At 47.4% G+C, this 20808-nt stretch overlaps 1 protein-coding gene across 1 annotated transcript; it reads right to left on the reverse strand.

The window, feature by feature from the left end:
* Nucleotides 1–372: 372 nt before the first annotated feature.
* Nucleotides 373–19273, reverse strand: NRIP2 (nuclear receptor interacting protein 2). Its single transcript, XM_010575402.1, has 6 exons — nt 19043–19273; nt 13878–14054; nt 6943–7025; nt 6352–6479; nt 3482–3534; nt 373–2645 (listed from the first exon to the last, which is right to left on the reverse strand). The coding sequence occupies exons 1-6, from the start codon at nt 19271–19273 to the stop codon at nt 2553–2555; spliced, it is 765 nt and encodes a 254-aa protein (XP_010573704.1). The 3' UTR covers nt 373–2552.
* Nucleotides 19274–20808: the final 1535 nt, after the last annotated feature.

Here is a 20808-nt window from a genome sequence, read left to right on the forward strand (position 1 = left end):
GTTATATGGCTAGGGGTTTAGAGTTAGAGGTTATCGTTAGGGTTCAGGTTCGTGTTAAGGTTTAGGGTTAGGGTCAGGGTTAGGGACAGAGTTAGGGTTAGGGGCTAGGGTTGGGGATTAGGGTTAGGTTTGGGGGTTAGGATTTATAGCTAGCGTTATGTTTAGTTTTAGGGTTAGGTAGTTAGTCTTAGGGAGTTAGATTTAGGGGGTTATGTTTAGGGTTAGGGTTTATGGTTAGGGGCTAGTGTTTAGGATTAGGGGTTAGGGCCAGCATTAAGGTTTAGGGGTAGGATTAGGTTTATGGGTAAGGGTTAGTTGTATGGGTTAAGTTTAGGGTTAGGGATTAGGGTTTGGATTAGGGTTGGAGTTAGATTTAATGTTTAGGCTTAGGTTTTAGGGTTTGGGTTAGGGTTAGAGTTAGATTTAATGTTTAGGGTTAGGGTTTGTCTTTTTTTTTTTTTTAAATAGATCGTAAAAGTTAATGAATAATAAGAGGTGTAATGGACATATCTGTCAGCTTTAGCAGAATGTTTTCCATTGTTCCACATGCCATTTTTAGAGAGCAGTGAGAGTTGGAATCTAGGTGATTTTCTGCACATAGGAACAGGTCTTTCATCTATCTCAAACCAGATTTTTTCAGTAGAGTTGACCCAGGCAGCATGTAGATTCCAGCTGAGACACAGGATGGTTTAATACAAGTCTGAACTGTCACTAAAGACCCCTGGGTTGGAGAAGCCAGTCAGACACACAGGTGATACAAATCCAGGAGGAATTACTGGTACTTTGGAAGACAAGCTCATTGAGTAGACATAGGTCCTGACATAAATGAGACTACTGTTGGTGTCATTCAGGAGATTCATGGAAAGCAGTTCATGCAGCCAGAAATAATCAGATCATAAGTAGAAGAATGGCAAAGAAGCCAAGGAACAGATCAGAAGCTGCAAGATACGATGACTAACAATAAAAGTCACTAGCCTGATGCTGCTTGTAGGAGAAGCAGATGCCAGTTACGCCAACTAACACTGGTAAGTGCATCCCAAATCATATCAGCCAGGATGTATTCAGCTGTCCTTAGCATGTGTTAAACTACAGCATACAGCATCGGATTTAGGAAAGAACTAACAAAAAAGCAAAAATGCATACGCAAGTTCTTTGAGAAGCACAACAGAAACAATGAGTGGCTTGATGAAAAAAGAAGAGAGCCAGCTGTGTTTAATCCAGGAAGACAGGCAAAATGGGAATGTCATGACATTCTAAGGGTGGACAAAGGGACATTGTGCAGAGTTTGGATAGTGAATCAGTAGTCATGAGGCATGGAACAAGCCCTGATCTGGTGCATCTTTCCTAGAGCTAGTAAAGAATAGGCATGTATTTATCACACAGCTATGCTTTAGGATGCAATTAAAAAAAAAAAAATTAAAAACCCTCAACAATTAAGTGACTTAATAATCACCCTGGTCATCCCAGATGAGTTCACAGTTCTCTGACCTGAGCTGATACTGTGAGGAAGTCTAGTTCTTGTTTCATGCAGGAGTAGCAAAGTTGGTAGGCTGTAAGATGCTGGGACTTGAGGCTGACCATGTATCTGTGTCCAATCACTAGATTTCAAGTTGAAAGAAAGGAGCTTACAGAGCAGAAGACTCTGGGTACTGTAATCCATTGCAGCATTTAAACTGAGTGGCAGGAACTCTGATGATGCAGCAGAGGTGATAGGAATGTAGCTCTAGCAGCTGGAGTGCGGAGAAGAGAGGCCTGGTCAGAAGAACAGGGTGTGCAAGTCTGGTTACCACGTATAACACCAAGAGATGATAAGCATTGCCATTCATATAATATAGCTTAGTGGCCAAGGATGCAAAGTGGCAAAGCCCAAGCCCCTGTGAGTGTCCACTGTACTCTAGACATCTATGCTCAGCATTTCTGCAGAGGTTTCTTAGAATTAAGAACTCTAAAAGTGTTCTTGCTGCAAGATTTTTGCTAGAAAATACTTCTGTTCTGCTCTGAGCCAGCAAAAAGTAACAAAATCCAGCTTCCCAGAACACAGGTGAGGGGACTGGCCACAGAGCCCTTCCCGCAAAGAAATGGGAGCAGAATCTGCTCACATTGAGGCAAAAAGAAGGGAAGCATTCATGGCAATCTTTGGAGGCTTTTGGAGAAAGTGCTGTCCTCCTGTCCACAGAACAACTGCAGATTGTTCACAGAGACTCTCTTGTCTCATGAACAGAGGCTATTGTAAAAATAAGTCATTAAAAGGGTAGGGTGAGTTTAGTAGAGAAGCAGGCATTGGAGTGACTAGAGACAGATAGAAAAACAAGAACAAAATGCCCACTTGGCATACATGGGAACAAGCAAGAGGGTCCACTGATAGGAGGGTTATCTCTCAAGATGAGGCACTCCCAGCAACAACAGCTTCCAGCACCCATTTGCCTTTTTCTCACTCCCCAGTGAATGCCTCAGCCTAGAACTCAGCAAGGTTAGGGGCATGTGAGCCTCACCCTCGTCTCTCTCTCATGGCAGCAAGTCTCCTCAGCCCCAGACATGGGGAATGCAGCCAGTCACTGACCAGGCTCTTCAGAGGTGTGTAGAAAAGGCAGCTCTTGACTCAGTGCTTTAAATCTCAGGACTCCTTCCTCCAAGTCGATGCAACACTAAAGAAGGGGAGAGCCAGTTACTTGCTGGACATTTCAGATAGCAAATCTCACGATATCTGTGACTGGGGAAAACCTGTATAACCATCCAACAACCCCACTTTGGGTTTGTAGAGACCCTAGAGTTCCCCTCCCTGTCCCCCATGCTGCCTCCTTGCTCCTATTCCCTTCAATGGATTCCTCTCCAAAGCCTTCACAGGGCCATTCCCCTCCCTTCTTTCTATGACTCCCTCTGAGGTCGTGTCCTCACATCACTCAGCCATTCAGCCCAATGCTTTTCCTGCTTTATGAGTCTGACTCGGCTACAAATATTTGGTAGGCAGGAGCAAGCCTGCTGCAGCCATATTCTGAGCCACCCAGGAGCCAGGCTCAGCAGAGCACTACCCCTGAGCTGAGCTGACAAAAGGAGAGGACTTTCTGCTTGTGTCCAGCTAGTGTTGGACACTGAATGTGATCATACAGCTTCATCTGGCTCAAAGCGAGGGCAGAACTTATTCACATTTGCCTTCAAAAGGCAGTACAGATAGAACTCATGACACAGTGTGCCTTGTCTTCTCTGGTCTTCTGTTTCCTCTTCCTGTTTGCAACTTGTATGGTCAGGAATACAAAGAATGGGAGATGCGATAGCACCCTATTGGGTGATTCCTTTCTTAAAACCTTTAAGATAGGACTGGAAAAGAATCAGTGACTCAGAGCATGCCACAGGCAGCTGGGCAACAAGCATTGCAAGTGGCACCCTGGAAGACCTGGACTAAGTATTTCTGATGCTTAGAGCAACCAAATCTTGGAGAACTTCTTGAGAGGAAACCTGCAATAAGCAAGAAGCTGTTCCTTACCTTGAGAGACAACAGAGTCTGGAGACCAATGCAAAACTCCAGCATATCATCATCTGAGAAGAGAGAAGAGACTGATCAGGCTTAAGACTATATATACTGCCCCTCTAAAGAAAGCGTGTCTCTCCTGTAAGAGGATGTGGAATATGAGAGCATCTGGCTCATAAAGTTATATGGTTATGGTCTATTCCATATAAAGTAAATAACAAATAACAGGGAAAGTGATGAATTAAACACACAAACATTAACAAGCAGGTGGTAACAGTGACAGAAACAGAGCCCAGCAGTCTTCTGCCACTGACTGATGAGCTATTAAAGGAGCTACTTAGGCACAGCCCTGAAGAGGGTTAAAATTAACTTTGTAGCTGATAAGAGGAGGGAACCATGATTATCGCGAATATTATGAAATATTTGAGGGGGCTTGTGGGATTGTTTGAAACTTACTATGAGATATCAGAAGGGTCTTGTGGGGTCATGTAAAACTTACTATGATCTGTGTAGGGGAAGGGCCAAAGGCAGGAGAAGGCAAGCAGCAGGGTGGATCAGGGAACAACAGGCATGGAAAAATGGAGAGGAGAGGGGATAAAAGGGCCAGTCACATGCAAGCAGGCTGTCAGTCAGTTCACTTGTCTGACCAAACCCTGTGCCTGATGGCCGCAATCTGTCTAATCTTCTTATTAAATAATTTCATCAAGGAATTGTTTTCTGTGTAACCTCTCTATCCTACATGTGACTGCTGCAAGTCTTAAGTGTCAGCAAGTGTAGAAGATGCCACGGGTTAAAGGGCAAAGAGCTCTAGACGTCAGCAACCAGAGGGACTGGCATTCAAGAGAGGTGCCAGCAACTGAAGGGACCACAGGCCATAGGGCTCCTAGGTCTATGTCAGCAGCTGGAGAAGGGGACGTAGCTCACAGGTGCCAGCAGCTAGAGAGACCAGTGTGCAAGAGAAGTCTGGGTGCCATGCCAGTAACTGGGGAAGGGAGAACAGGCCATAGGGCTTATACACCTGGGTGCCAGCAACTGGAGGGACTGCAATGTGTGCTGCAAAGTCTAAGTACCAGTAACTGGAGGACTATGGGTCTGCAGGTCTAGGTGCCAGCAACTGGAGAGATCAGCATGCAAGAGAGCTCTGGGTACCAACTCTGACCAGGGTCACAGGGGCCTTAGGTTTATCAGCCAGCAACTGAAGAGGACAGGGCATATGTGTGAGAGGTTGAAATGCCACTAACTAGAAAGGCTTGGGTGTGTTTATATTTCCCCAGTGAATTTAATCCTATATGCTTGTGGGTTTGTATACATAATTAGCTAGCAAACTGCAGTCTGGTCTAGCCAGTGAGTAGCAGGAAACCTGCATCTGGAAAGACTCAAGGTCTGGGTCAGTGGCTAGGTAAGGGGCTCAGGCTCCAGATGTAGATATAAGACAGACCTAGAAGCTGTGCTGTTATTTGAAGACTCTGTGAATATGAGTATGCTTGTGAATCTAGAGACTGAGGATGTATGAGCTTCTGCCAGTGAACTTCAATCCTGGTCAGCCAGAGAGGAGGACCGGGACTGGGCTATCTGTGCTGGTGTTTATGCGAGTGCTGGTCAAGGCACTGCTCTATGTCTGGTAATCTGTGTGGCTGGCCTTGTCTGTGTCCTCTCTGTACGTGCTTCTCTGGAACATGGGTTCAGCCTTGTTACTGTCCAAACCTGCCACTAAGAACATGCATTGTACTGGGCGAGAGTGACCTCCTAGGTCTTAGAGTCATCCATCTGGACTTCAGTGGCAGGGAGGGCGGAATTCCCAGGTCCTGGAGTCTGCAGGATTCAGCAGCCACCAGTAACATCATTAACACTTCCTATGTCTCCTGGATGCCTCCTTGCCCTGTAGCCAGTGGCTGTATTTTGTAATTTGTTTATAACCACATAAGCAAGAGCACTGTGTGCACAGGGAGATGTCAGGCACAGCTGTAGCAATTCTGCTCCTTCCAGGCAGCCATTTCCACATTCCAGCAAAATGGGTAGGTGCTACTGGGCTAAACTCACCTGTGCTGGTACTGATAGACTCCCCAGGGTAAGAACAAGCAGAGGGGAAACCAGGGAAGAAGAGTGAGCTGGAGTGTGGAAGAGGAGGAAGCTCTTTCCAGATGACTAGGAAAGTGGGAAGAATGGACATGAAACGAGGGAGCAAGGGAGGCCTTGGAAGATGAATAGTGCTCGTCAAAGATGAGGAGACAGATAAAGGCAAGAGGGTAAAGCTGAAAGACTAATAGGGAGAAAGAACAGGGGGAAAAAAGACAACTAAGTTATTTTCAGCATATGCACAGCTTGATGTAAATGCAGAACATGCAGCCTTTCTGCTGTTTTCTGGGTGTGCTCCAGCACCTGCTGACTTGACCTTGTCTCCTACGGCTCCTTCCTTCAAAGGGTCCTGCCTCAGGACACCGAGGGAGACTCAGCACTCTGGGGCTACCAGGTTCTTCCAGGGTGCTCCCTGCAGCAGAGGCAGATGAGTACACAGAGAAACACTCTGGGGAGTAAGCTGTACCTTCAGTCAGTTTCTCTTATGACTTCCATCCAGCCAAAGACAGAAGTGCCCATTCAATAGGAGAACAGAGGGCACCAGAGGACTAATCAAGCAGTCTGGATAATTTTAAGAAAGGTCCATTTTAGAAGGAAATGAGAATTTTCCACATCCTGTGTTAAGACCAAAAAGCACCTCATTTCTCCCCACTTTCAATGTCTTCTGTCTTCTCTGTACTCTTCCTATGCCCTTTGCCTTTGGTTACGTTGAGGGTATTCATGCTTTTCCCAGAGATCCTTTTAAGTGCCCTTGGCAGGGCAAGAGGGACACAGGAAAACTGGGGGAGAGGAAGGGCTGGCACTCTCACCTACAACCAGTGCTGAACACAGCACTGTCTCCTGGCCAAATTGCAACTCCATATGTTCTACTCGGCCAACAACGCTGGGGATGGGAAGAGAGAGGTCTCCACAGTCCATGGCAGATACTTCTTCCAGCCTGTGGGACACAAGAGGTGTTATTGCCTCAAGTGGAGGAAGAGGAGGAAAAACAGGACTTCTCACTGATGGCAGTACTTCTTGGTCTCATTGGGAACAGGCCCACAAAAGGAGGAATCTTTCATACAGTATGTCTGGAGGCAGATTCCACAAGCAAAACCATAAGGCGCTGTCCATTTGGGTTCCTCACCGCTGAGGCTAAACGTCAGCTGGGCAGCTTTGCCCTGCAGTACACACAGACAGAATGACACAGCTCTGCCTCCTCGTCTGGGGTCTGCACACAACTTTGCCAGTGCTCCTGATGCCTTACCCTGTAGCCCACCCTCTGCATCTTCTCCTAAACAGCCATGTGCACATGCAAAGCTGCTAGTAATTATCACTGGGGCTGGGAATCAAGAGTGCCTAGGTTCTTGCAGTAGGTTTTCAATTAGCCACCCCTCCTTTTCTACTGTGCAAAGACTTACCCCAGCTGGTTTAAACAGCTCTTGGAGATGAGATTTGGTAGACACCCGGTGTTAACAGTCGCTTTCAATACCTGACCTTGGCACTAGAAAAAACAACAACAGATAATTACTGTGGACTCATAATTGGCATACCCACTCCTCCAACAGTGTGACAATCCCTTAGACTTTCCTTAGCAACACAGCCAAAGATGTGGTGTTTTAGACAGTAGTCAGAAGGCAGGAGACTCATCCAAGACAATGGTGGTCTTCCCAGGGCTCTGCAAACCTCTGCCAAAGGCTTCTTTTTGAATTTGTCTTCTTTAATTTGTATTTGATTGCCCAAACCCTTATCTGTTATTAGCAACTTTAACTTAGCAGTATTCCAGTCAAGAGATGCATAACTGGTGAATCTGTTCAGAAAACCCACATGGACTTTATTAATGGAGCAATAATTGATATGACAAAAGCTTCTAAAGGAATATAAGCATGTGCTACAGTCTTTGTGGGTTTCCTCTCTCCATTTCTTCTGGTGCCACAGGGAGCAATGTTCCAGGGCTAGATGTCTGTTCTCAGCTGAACAGCTTCCAGAGGGAGAAGTCTGTGGGAGAAGCAGGAGCACCCAAGACAAGCATCCCTGAGAAGAGCTTGAATTTAAGACAGTTCCCAAGATCACTGACACATCCAGGGGTGACTCCTGAATCCAAGAAACAACCTAATCAAGAGGTGTCTACTTTGTGGGAGGCTTACATTAAGTTCCTAGGCAGCTCTTTAGGGAAAAATGACCTGAATGCTACAACTACATTTTTCACAGCTGGTGTTGTCTAGCAAAGGGAGAGACTGGATGCCCTGCACCCAAGTCACCTCTGCATGATCTTACTGGAATAATCCCCAGTGTCTTGCCTGCTTCATTTCTTCACCCCTTTGCACTTGAAAGGGAACAGGAGATGTGGTTGCCATGTTTCCTGTCCCCTCTACACAGAGGTCCTTAATGGCAGGCCAGAGGTCCTGAAGTACCAGCAGTTCTCATGTATGGTAGAGGTCTGAAAAAATAGGGTCATCAAGGACATCAATAAGAGTTATGTTCAGAAAAAAAAAAATGAGGAGCAGGGCTTGCTAAAGGAACTGGAAAAGATGGAGCAACTGCCATCTACCAAATACAGCTTGCACCTACCTATACTGCCTAACCATACCCATTCTTGACATCCTAGTTCTTCAAGGCTCTGTCTTGCACTAACACCCCCCAAAAAAATCAATCACAAAGTTTCCATCTTGGGACATTCATTTTCCTCCTGCTATATTTTGTATTTTTCCTGTGATTCTTTCTCTTCAATCCACTATGGCACTCAGTGCCGTGAGCCACTTGGAATCAGCAACAGACCTCCCACAGCTCCTCTACCCTTGTGCTCATTCCTGACAAACTTAAATGCTTTGAACACCTTAAGCACATCAGTGTGACTATTGGGGACTCAGTGCAGCACCAGTAGGGTCAAGGAAAATGTCTCAATTTCCCACTTTCTTAACTAAATCTGTTTATGATTATTACCTGGGTTAATCATCACAGAGAGCTACATCCAGTATTTCCAAGATTTCATTTTCAAAAATGTGCTATCTGTGAGTTATTATAAAGAGAAAGGAGAAAACAACTGCTGTGAGAAATACTGGAATGCTGCAAACAGACACAACACCGATGATAGTAGCTTGAGTGCTAATAGCACTCAAGGCAACCTCAGAGCACATGCTGGAAACTTCAAGTCTGTTTTGTCTTGGAGCTCCTCCTCTGGTCTAAACTGCATCTGCAGTACATCAGTGTAGACAATTTCATCATTCTGAACATTTAGAAACACTATGTTCCTAGAATGGCCACTTAGTTGAGAAATTCTCAAGAACTGCAAGACCACTGGAGCTAGAGATCTCAACCTATATTGTTTTACAGAGTTCACTAAGAATCATGTAAAACTCATATATATATATATATGAGATGTATATTTAAATAACGTCAGTGGTTTTAGAAGGAAGAGCATTCACCATGTGTGGCCTCATCCAGGATCAAGGAGAGCAGTGCTCAAGCAGTATCTACACAGAAAATATGCACAGATGCATATCTTCAACAGCTCCTGATTTGGTTATTACAGTTTTTCTTCTTTAATGTAAAAAAGCATGTCTTATTCATAAAGAATTACGTCCAATTAACTAACAGTCCTGTGTGACTGCAAACACTTGTGACTTCTTACAACACCCAAGTGAGGCATATAATGCTAAATACTTTAGGAAAGCCACAGCCAAGACAGATCTCACAAACTTCTGGCTGCCAGCACTGTGCCTTCCCCATTTTATCATGTGCTTCTCACAGTCTCAGGCACGCTGGCATCTACATTCAATCCAAGGCTACTCTTTGGCACATGAAATTGCCACAGAACTACAAAGTCACAGGCTGGGAGAACACAAAACTTAACTGACCTGATACCAGCTGGAAGATTCATGAGACAGAGTCAGACCACAGAGAAACCAGCCCCCAGAAGCCTTCCCTGCAGTTCTTCGCACATTCATACAGGAGTATTCCCCCAGCTCCTTCAAAATGAGCAGTCCTGTTTCACTATGGAGCAGCCTGAACTGCCATCCCATGGTAATGCAGCTCACCCATGACCGAGCTGGTAGGATTCCCAGCTGAGCTGCTGCCTGTTCCCAGAATGCACACCCGTTCTCTTGCCCTTCGCTCATGCATGCCTCCTGCCTCTTGGCACAAATCTGCCTTAAGCAAGTGGGGGAGCATGCCAGAGCCTCACAGAAGAGGGAAGAGCTGCAAAGCACTCTATTTAGAAGCTCCCGACTTTTTGGCAATGCTTCTGCTTCTTCAAGAAAAAACACTGCCTTCATGGCTCCAGGGTGCCTGCCATGTTAAGTTTAAACATTCAGGACTAGGAGTAGTGCCTGTCCATAGAGGTCCCCAAGGCCAACTGGGGAGATCCCACCTTACGTCATGACAACAGCCGTCTGTGGCAAAAGCTGGTATTACAAAGTCCAGGTTTCCAGAGAGAAAAGAGTCTGGAGATTGACTGGACCCAGGGACAGTCCCTTATCCCTGCCAACGGCAGGGCGGGTGGAACTAGAGGAGCTTTAAGGTCCCTTACAACCCAAACCATTCTATGATTCTGTGACAAAATGCCTCCCCTTCTGCTTTTAGAGCTCTGTAATGTCTGTGCTGTCAGGTCCTCACTGACACATCAGCCCTGCCTGGAAGGATTGTGGCCAGACTAAGCAGGGAAGGAAGATAAAGCACAAAGTGCCGATACATGCCAAGCATCTGCCTCCTCATCCTCTGTATTGTGCTTCATAGAAGAGGCTTTCCTGTGCCTCCTAACCCCTTAAGCAGGTATATTAGCCATGAGTGTCAGGTCAGGTATGCTACCACATCTGCCCAGACTGCAACCTGCCACCAGTGTCCAGCTGAATCAGCTCTTCCTCATTAACAGACGTGGATTCTACTGGGAAAGAGTTACCCATCCCTGTGGCTCACAGAAGCCAACTGTTCATTGCCTAGCTACAGAAAAGGCATTGTATCAGCTCTTCAGAAACTGAAGACCTGGACTTTGGACAGCAATTGCTAAGGAATCACTTTGGGAGCAGGCAGACCTGAGATGTGTGAGCTGTTAGTGTTGTTGTGATAATAAACCTAAACTGTATTGCTAGGCAGGTTCTTGAGTTTTGTTTCAGAGCAGGCTGGGAAAGTTGCAATTTAGAAATTTGCTAGGGTATAATAGGACAGTAATAATTCTGTAGAAACCATTTCATCTCATTCAATGGTAAACAGCCCTGCACAGTTATCAGCTCCAGCAGCCTCACAAAAGCTATCCACCTTCCAATTATACCACTAATTATTTGCCCAGAGAACTCACCAGGAGCCTGAAGAGAGTCCTTGATCCAACATACCACAAATACAATGCAGATTAGGTAAGGAGTACACAGGCAGCTGATGAGCACTGCAAGCCTTCCTGGACTAAGAGGACTTTTCATCACATTACCCACTCTCATCTCTGCCCCAGAATTTTCAGTCTGTTACTACCAGCCACCATTAGTCTTTCTCTAAAGGTCAGTTATGGGGATTTCCAAGAAAGAGAAAGAGGGGAGGGGAATCAGCAAGGACCACCATTTATAAAGAGCTTTTTTTCCCTGAAATAATGTCAGTTGCTGTCCTGGTTTCAGCTGGGCTAGTTAATTGTCTTCTTAGTAGCTGGTATAGTGCTATGGTTTTGAGCTAGTTATAAGAAGAATATTGACAACACACTGATGTTTTCAGTTGTTGCTAAGTACTCTTTAGTCTAAAGTCAAGGATTTTTCAGCTTCTGATGCCCAGTCAGCAAGAAGGCTGGAGGGGCACAAGAAGTTGGGAGGGGACACAGCCAGGGCAGCTGACCCAAACTGGCCAAAGGGGTATTCCATACCATGTGACATCATGCCCAGTATGTAAACTGGGAGGAGTGGGGGCAGGGGGATCACTGCTCGGGGACTAACTGGACCTCGATCAGCGGGTGGTGAGCAACTGCACTGCGCATCATTTGTATATTCCAATCCTTTTATTTTTACTGTTGTCATTTTATTAGTGTTATCATTATCATTATTAGTTTCTTCTTTTCTGTTCTATTAAACCATTCTTATCTCAACCCACGAGTTTTACGTCTTTTCCTGATTTTCTCCCCCATCCCACTGCGGGGGGGAGCAGTGAGTGAGCGGCTGCGTGGTGCTTAGTTGCCGGCTGGGGCTAAACCACGACAGTTCCAAAGTCAAGAAGCTCCTTTAACCAACCAAGGTTGATTAATCCCAGGTTGCTCTGGCACAGAGGAAAAGCAGCCTTGGACAGCAGTGGAATCTTTCAGTATCTATTTCCAAGTCAACGAGAGACAAGCCCCACCACAAAAAAATGACAGCTTGATTTTATGATGCAGATGCCAGTCATGACAGCTTTCCAAAGTGATTTGCAAAAAACTGTCACAAAAAAAGGGCAATTCTGCTAAAGTACCATGTGAGCAACCCACTTAAGTAAATAGGAGGGTGAGTGACTCTGCAATACAACTATTATAGACTGGGTCTGTCTGTGATCTCTGAAACTTAAAAAGGCCTTAGGCATCGGGCAACTATAACCTGTTAGAGCAAACATTGCCTGAACCTCCCTGTATCACTGAAGTCCACATATATTCAGCTTTATTTCCTAGTCAAATTCAGTTACTAGTCAGGTGACGCATTTGTTACTACTTCGGAATTTTCAGCATACTTGCTTGAGTGTAAATGGAAGCATTATGCTGGTAGATGATCTTTTCTCAAGCACTGCTGTCAGAGAGAAGAGACTTCACTGGGGTCATGTTCCATTTCTAATAAAAACTACACCACAGTCACGCAGTTCTCCAAAAGCTACCGGCTCACCCCTCTGGTTGAAATGAACTGGCAGCCTGAGTGCTATTTCCTGCTGTAGATCTGTTACTTGCAGGCAAGGCTTTTTGAAGTTCATAAATAAATGTGAACATGAAAAGCAGCAAGACAAAAAAAAAAGGGGAGGAGAGCTTCCCTTCCTTCAATGTGAGAAGATTAATTGTGGCAAACTGTGACTGGCTCTTAAGAAGGGCAGAAAAAGAGAGAAATGCCTGTGCAGAAGGTATTGAGTTCAGGGAGAGTTAAGTGCAGCGTTAGACCTATTTCCTTGACTGTCATGTTCATTAACTTTCCTCCATGAAGGAAAATATAATGTGTGTGACAGCTGGGGTACAGTCCATTAGAAACACAAAAGGGGAACGAGTAGTGGACCCTGACGCAGAGTTAGCTACTGCCCCTGGGATATGATACCTATGCATGCCTGTCCTTGTTTGATGTACCTGCCTGGCAAAAAAACACCCTTTATCACTGAGTTTCCTCTTACACAACAGCACAGACTGGTGATTAAAGAAAAATAAACACTTTCATTTGCTCAAAAAAAGACTGCAATTATTTGGAGACATTATATTGAGAGCCATTCATCCCACTAGTCTCTTTTCCCAAATATGATTACATTAGCCTAGCTACATCAGAGTCCAAAACCCAGGGTAAGCAATGCTTAACTGCAACAGTAAAGGCTGGAGAACAAACCAGACAGTGGCTTTGCATGGTACTGGGACACTTGATCTGAACATTTCAGAAACTTCCTACAAGGCTGTGTTCATATGGTAACTAATTGTACCAACTGAATTTTTGGAGGTATATGTGTTTTTCCTAGAAGTGTAGGCTTTACACTCTAACATGGGAGATGTTCTTTAGGACCGGTAACTGAAATAAACACAGCTTTAAAATGGATTTTGTATACCAGGTCTACATCTTGGTGAGTCTCATATCTGCACATTACTGAACAGCTCTAAGCATGCAGACGTGCTTCATGGGGCACAGCTTTTGGATGTGCTTTCTTACCTACAGGGGCCAGGGAGGAGCATGTTCTGCTGTATAGGAGGATATAAGAAGAAGAGGGAGCTAAAAATACTGCTTCCATCAAGAAATGCAACAGTGCTAATTCAGAGCACAGTTAGCCACTTTCTTAGGAGGTCCTTTGACACCTAAGAGAATCAGACCAGACTGGATCCAGTAAGTGTAAATCGGCTAGGGGCACCTCTCTTAAAGTGATAAGGAGACATTCCTTGCTTCTGTATGCAGTTATGAAACACCTCATATCATGGGAAAGCTGGCCTCCAAAGGAAGATGTGATTAAGGTAATTTATCTTCTAGTATGGACAGCTAGAGTGCAAATGGCAGGAAGGCTTTCCTCTGTCTATTGGAATAACTGAATCCAAACCCTAGGAGAAGCCATGCAGGAAATCTGTTCTCTCTGGCTGCAGCTGGCTTTGCAATTAATAACTTAGCATGGCCCTTGGGAGTGGGGCAGATGGAACTCATTGAGTATTTGCCATCACTGTGAAATCAGCAGCACGGTGTTGTTGCCTTACCTGGCACTGTATTAGCAGGGGTGAAGTTTCTTTTCTCCTGTCCTCTCCCTTTTCCATCTTTTCATCCTGGTCTTTTGCCAGCGGAGATTGAACCCGTGCAGACTGAACCCTGGTCTCGCCCCGCAGCTTGTTCAGATTGCCTTCCAAGAGGCGCCGCTGGACCACACTATGTGGCTGCTGTCTCCATCACAAAGAAAGAGAAATCCCAGCTAAGTATGGAGCTAAGGACAAGGACATTTGCTAGCCCGGGGAAGGAGATTGCAAATGCTTGACCCAACCGATCATCCTGATGAAAGACAGGCTTATCCCAAAAACCTTCCTCTAAATCCCAAGATTTTTTCTGTAACCACTAAGGTGATGTTAAAGTGTTGGGATGTCTGTGACAGGCAGGTCTCTGAAATGCAATTATTGGAGAAGAGCATGCCTGATGCATGCTCTCCCCACACATACCTGTTCCTTCAGCTAAACATGAGACTTGGCAGTCTCATACCTGTTCAGGTACTGCAATACACTACCTGGTGGGTGTGTGCTGACATCCAACCAGGCACACTCACACCTTCTAATGTGGGAGGGGATGGGGGACGTAGTGTGTGTGATGGACGTGTGGGTAAGAAGGCAGGACTCCAGAAATTTTAGGTGTACAAGCAATTATTTGTAGTGAAGTGGGAAGCTTCCCGTGCATAGGAAACTAAAACTATCTTCTAATGTTCTTTGGAGTCTGTCTCTGCTCCCCTCCATCAGAAGTGATACTATTTTGACTCCTTTCCTAGTTGGGGGAGCATCTATGAAGCCCTATGTTGTTCACAGCTAAAAGGGAGCACCATGAGCTAGATCAACGGCTGAAGGAACTTTATTCCTGTCATGTACCTCATTCATATCTCATGTATCTCATATTTTATCTCATTCATGTTTTTCCTTTCTTCTGGGCAGAAGAAGGGGAGGTGCACCTAAAGGGAAGAAAAATTGTGAAAAACTTCTTGTCCTGACATTGCATACGCACACAGGAAAGCGTTGCTTTGGAAAGAAAGCTCCCTTTGTCATCACCTTGATGCTCTGGTTTTTGCCCAGTGTTGATCCAGTGCCTCCAGTCCCTGCACAGCTACTGAATCAACAATGGGCAGCATCAGTGAAGTAAGCCTGTTGGAGGTAGCTTTGTCCTTTGTCCATGTACTTGGCCCCATGTCCATTCTCCAGAAGAGCAGCTGCTCAGAGCTGACAATAGCGTTCTCAGTAACAATTGCCTATGTGAAGAAGGGCAATGAATCTAAAGGGGCTAATGTGCTACAGCATAAACCATTGCTTTTATCTTTCTCAAAAGAAAATTTAAAAATCAGCTTCCAGATGGTGCAGCAGTTTGACATAGAATCTTATCAATGTGCAGGCAAACATCTAAATTAGACCAGACCTGCCAGTGAGCTGGGCTGTATTAACCCTACAGAGTGTGTGTGCTTCAGGCTAGCTTTACCCTTGGTCAGAGGGCTGAGGCCAGGGAAGTGTGTGAATTGCAACTCGAAGCACACTGACTTGTCAGTTTTGCCCAATGGTTGGGGCAGGAGAGCTGTTACTGGCTCTTTGGTTGCACTCAGCATTGCTCTTTGCAAGGTGCCGAGTCCCTCGTGCCTCTGTTTCCCTGTCACTCGAGGGGCGAGAGTCAGATCCTTCACATGCTGCACGAGAGACGCTGCAGTAGTTGAAAAAGTGAGGTAAAAATATCCCTATGTTCCTGGTCTTTTCCCAGCCCTACTGCGCAGGCCCACGGCACAGCTGGCCGTTGTACTTCACTCCCTAAATACCCTGAGCACAGTGCCAGTTTGGCTGCCAGCTAACATCTGGGCCATGGGAAAAGGGCAGGGAACCGACAGCAGGTCTCCAAATTCCCATCCTCCCTCCTGTCTCCTCTCACAATCTGGCATGCAAAGGACCTTTCCCTCTCCCCGCAACCTTTCCCACAGAAAGAGCAGGCCCTTTGCAGCTGCCACCTCTGTCCCCTTCTTGTCACTCGGGCTGGGAAGAGGCCAAGCACTGATGGCGAGAAGCTGACCCTTGGGACCATGGAGGCATCTGATTCAAGAGCAGACTCGTGGGGCCCTCCCTGTCTTCTGTCTCACCAGTGAGAAGTGGAGATGTTGTCTCTCTTGGGCTGGTAAGAAACAATGAGATGAAGAGGATGGTGAGGGACGACTTGTAGGGAGTTGTGGCCAGCGGCTGGAAGAAAGGAGACCCGCTCAGCACTCTTAGAAGGGTCAGAGCAGGTTCCCAGTGCCACTCATCACATTCAGGCTCTCCAATGTGAAATCTCAAGGCCCTGCTATGATTAGTGAAGTGGTATGAGCGGGGGATCTTGATTTTGGGGAGGGGAGAAGCCAGATCTTCAGACCTTCTTGGTACTTTCAGAATATTTTAGCTCATGCAGCTACTTTTTCTTTTTTTTTTTCCATTTAAAAAAAAAAAAAAGTGTCATGATTGTAGTTGTTATAAAGGTGGAAGTGTGAGATCTCCACTGAAATGTGTAATTTCTCATTGTTAGGGATGTGATGGGCCCATCAAATCCCAGACACTGCTGGATGCATTGCATAAGCTGAATGCATTCCCGGAATACACAGAAAGGAGTGGCAAAAAGTAGCAGCCTGACTTTGACTGTAAAAGAAAACACAGGTTTTTTAAATGACATGGGGCCTTGCTCTAATTCTAGGGCATGCGGGGCTGCCACAGCTGGAGTCTCTGGCACTGTCAATGGAGACAAGTTTTAGGGAATTAATTAAACTCTCCTCCCAGTGCTATAGGACTCTGAGGTGTTTTGCACTTTCTCCAAAACCAACCTCTCCAGTACTTCTTGATGCTGCTTTGTTTTCAGCCCTGTATTCCTGTCCTCCAGGAGGGAGCCCGATCAATTTAGGAAACATAGATGGAGTTTTGCCTGGGGCTGGAGGAGTGCCTGAAAGCATAGCCCCCAAAACATCACAGCAATATCACACCAGCCCATCAAGTTGCAGGGACTGCTGAATTGCTCTTGTAAATCCAAGGCCTGGTTCTTCTCTGGCTCTAAGGCAAACCAGAAACAGAGGTACCGCAGCTACCGCATTGACCCCAGGTATGGCACTATGTGTGCAAAATTTGCACAGGTGCCACACTTTATTTTGTGCCTTCTAAGGCCAGTGCGGAATTTCCGTGGCAGAAAAGATGCTATGCTTTCTTCACTGCTCCCTAGCTCCATGGTAAAAATGTTTCAGCCATTGTGTTACGGACTGAACATGAACTATGCAGTGGTTTTCAGTGACCAAACACCGTCTGCATGCGAGGAAGTCTAGAACGGTTAATTTGACCAGGATTGCTGTTTGTGGCAAGCAATTTGGAAAGGGCCTGTCTCGCTAGAGCAAGCAGTTGGGGCTTCAGAGTGCCAGCCTCTGGAGGCCAAGGCTCCCACCCGTACTGTGCGGGACTCTCACGGAGGCCTCTGGCTGTCACCGCAGTTGTCGTTTTGGGGCACGGTGTGACAGGAGACAATTCCAAAGCAAAGCAGGCAGACGCGTTTCTCTCTGCCTCTGTGGATGGGCTCAGCAAACGCAGGAGTGGCTCCTCCCCGTTCCCTGCCAAAAGCTGTACAAGGAAAAGCCGTGGGGTACGTCTGGCTGTCCCCTCCCGAGGAGATGTTTCAGCTGCAGCGCTGCAGGGCGCGAAGGGCCAGTGCTAGACTGCCCGTGCTGCCAGCCCTTCAAGGGGTGTCCAGACCTCCTTCCCCGCGGGGAGGAGAGACCCCGTTCCTCACTTAACGTGCCTCCCCTCTTGTACTTCAGGCAGCGACCGCGCTCGGGGCCAAGAGGGACGCTGGAGGCCAGTCCCTGCCGAAGCCGCCTGCGCGGCTGCAAAGGGCTGCCAGAGCGTGAGGCGACAGCTCAGGGTGACTTTGAGGAGCCACCCTCCACCCTGCCCGGCCAAGGACTCCCAGCAGCGGCCGAGGCGGCTGTGGGGAGGGTGGCAGGAGCAGGAGGGTGCACGGGCACGGGGACGTGGCCCTGACCCCTCGGCTGCGCGCGGCGGAGCCGCTGCGGGCGAAGGTTTCGGCGAGGAGGATAGCTTCCATTCCGGCCCAGAGCCTGGGCCCCTGCCTGTCTCGCACGCACACGTGTGCCCCTGTACCCCCTTCAGCCGTGGGGCCGGGAAACAACCAGAGGAGATAACACACGCGTGAGCATCCGTGGTGGTGCTGCGATGGTCGGAGGAGACAGAGGGAAGCACGGGCTGCGGGGAGGGGCAGGATCTCTCATGACACCCGCTGGCACAGCTGGAATAAGGGGTTGTGCCCCCATCGCTGGCCAGACCCAGGCCCTCTTTTGGGAAAAGGGTTTAGACCTCCGCATCCTTGAGCAGTTAAGCTCCTCAGCAGAGAGGAGAAGTTAGACAGCAAAACTGCCAGAGCAAGGGGGAGATGCGTGCAGTTAAGCCAGCAAGAGATCCCATGGGAAACTGCTCCCGGCCTTGGGCAAGCCCCCCCAGACCACAGACTGCCCAGGCTCCTGGAACAGATCCCCTCCCTGATGCCTCTTGCTCCACGTCTCCACAAGGAGACACCCACAGGCCTCACTCCTGTGCCTCCTCCCCAAAGGTGTCATCCGTGGGTGCTGGCCACTGCAGCTGCCTGCGTGCCTGGCTGGCAGTGCTGCCCTGTGCTTGCCCCTCTGGAAATCCAAAGAGTTGGGGGAAAGAGAATAATGCAAAAATTGACAATGTCAAACATAAACCTCTCGGAGTTTTATGAACTGTGCTTCTCTCCCTGCTGAGCCCAGGAAGGAGTCTGCTTTTGAGCTGGATCATGCGGGAATACATGGGGGTTTTCAGAGATGTCCCTCCCACATGGAAACACATGTCAGATGAACCTATGTATGTACCAGGTGAGTGGAAAGTTGGATCCTGGAGAGTCCTTCCAGTCCATGCCTGCCTGCCTCTGCAAGGAGTTTGGTCCCTATGGGGATGCATGGGAAGATCGATGCAAAAAAAATGGGTGATTCATTCTTTCCCCTCACCCTGACCTGCTCCTAGATGATGCCAAGGGGAAGTTTCACCTTTGCTGAACCCAAGACCCTTTCACAAAGCCTGACAGCAGTTCCCAACTGGGATGAAGGCTATTAGGAGGACCCCCCTCCCAAACGGGGTCCCACTGGACTCACCAGATCCTTGGAGGTGCCAAGCCTTGTCAAGCCGTCCAGGGGCAGCAGGTCAGCAGAGTCCTTGTGCACAAACTGGGTGGCCTGTTTAAGGCGCCTCTTCTGTTGCAGAATAGCTTTGTTCCTCAGCTCCACCTCACACTCCTGTCGCTCCAGGTCAGGAGTACCCTTACTCTGCTTTTCCTCCCGGTCTCCTTGCCCCAGTGGCAGGGGGCAGCTCTTCCTTGTGCTCATGGTGAAGATTCAGACAGAATGGGTCCTTCTTGATATGCTGGCGTGTCCCCTGAACTCGTCTCTTGGTGTTTGCCCTCCTAAGGCTGACTCAGTCTCTGAGCTCCTTTCCCTTTTCCTTCCTCGCAGGTCTCCTTCTCTCCCTTTCTCTGCCTTTCTGCCTGCTCTTAGTTATAACTCACTCATCTCTGAAGTGTCTCTGTGCCTTTTTCTGCCTCTGTCCTCTCCACTCCCCCGGTGTCCCCCTGCTTCCCACTTCTTCCTCTCCCTCTCTTCTCCTGCCCTGACTGCAGCTCTGCCTCCTCCTGTCAGTGGGTCCCTGTCGTAATAGAAAAAGCCCCACGTCAGAAACCAATTTCCATAAATTACAGCAGAGCCGGCAAGATGCTCTGGCTGGAAAAATCCAGCAGCAGAAGGATGGCCCCGCTGTTGGGGGCTGGACTTACCTCCCTCGGGCTGTGTGCACGCACGCGTGCGTGTGTGCGCGTGTGTGTACAGTGCCTGCTCCCCCCGATATGCCGAAGAGACAGTAAATCTCGGTGGCAGGCCGTGCAGTTCAGTGTCTCTGCTGGGGGTACTTTGATGCATCTCAGTGAATCTGTAAATACTGACAACAACATGGTTCAGCCTAGGAGATGATGCAGTGCCTTGGTAAATGGGAGAGAGCATTCGCCTCAAGGCTCCTGGCAGGCATGCCCAGTCTCATTTCTGCAGAGAGTGTCGTGCATTTTGAATAGGCTGCACTGAAGGATTTTACTGTGTAGCTCGAACAAAATGCTGAAGGCCTGGTTTCTGCTTCCAGCCAGGCCAAATATTTTGGGCCTGACTCTGCCCTCATTTTCACCCCTCTCCAGCTAGACCAATTCCCCCAGAGCTGCAGAAGCCTAAAATCACTGGCTTGTCAGTACCAGTGGACTTGACTCCCTCTTTACACTAAGAGTATGCTGATACTGCTGCAGTGAGGGATGTCTGGACCAGGGCAGACATCCCTCCTCTCAGGGGAGAGAGGACATGGCAGAGCTCACTTTTTCAACTTTCTGCCTCTACATTGTCCTGCTTGAAGCTATAAGTTTCAACTTGAACTGAAGCTGCTTCATTTTGATCCCTTTTCACTGGTGAATGCACTGCCCCAGTAAGCACCAGTTCTGATGTCATGTACAGAGGAGGAAACTGAGTTTTACTCAGCTATGAAGCTGAGGACAGCATTACCTTTCCGTGAATGTCAGCTGGGAGTGAAACAGCTTTCATGCACAGCATAGAAGGAATAGCAGCAACAGACTATGAAAATTATAGCAAAGGGAGGCTTTCTGTTGCTCCCTTTCTTTTTTTCCAGCTTAGTAATATGTAACATTCCAACATTACTGATACCAATTATTTCTATGTTCTAGATTGTATATAAAAATATAACACTGAGTTTGCAATGTTAGGAAGTAAATCCAATGGTCTATGTACAAAGATGAGTCCAGTCAGCCACTGTGAGACCTCAGTGTGGTCACAGAAACTACAAAAAAGTTGGCCTCAGACCAAAGCAAACCATG

This window comes from Haliaeetus leucocephalus, unplaced genomic scaffold (genome assembly GCF_000737465.1).
Source record: "Haliaeetus leucocephalus isolate CR32 unplaced genomic scaffold, Haliaeetus_leucocephalus-4.0 Scaffold473, whole genome shotgun sequence".
Lineage (NCBI taxonomy): Eukaryota > Metazoa > Chordata > Aves > Accipitriformes > Accipitridae > Haliaeetus > Haliaeetus leucocephalus.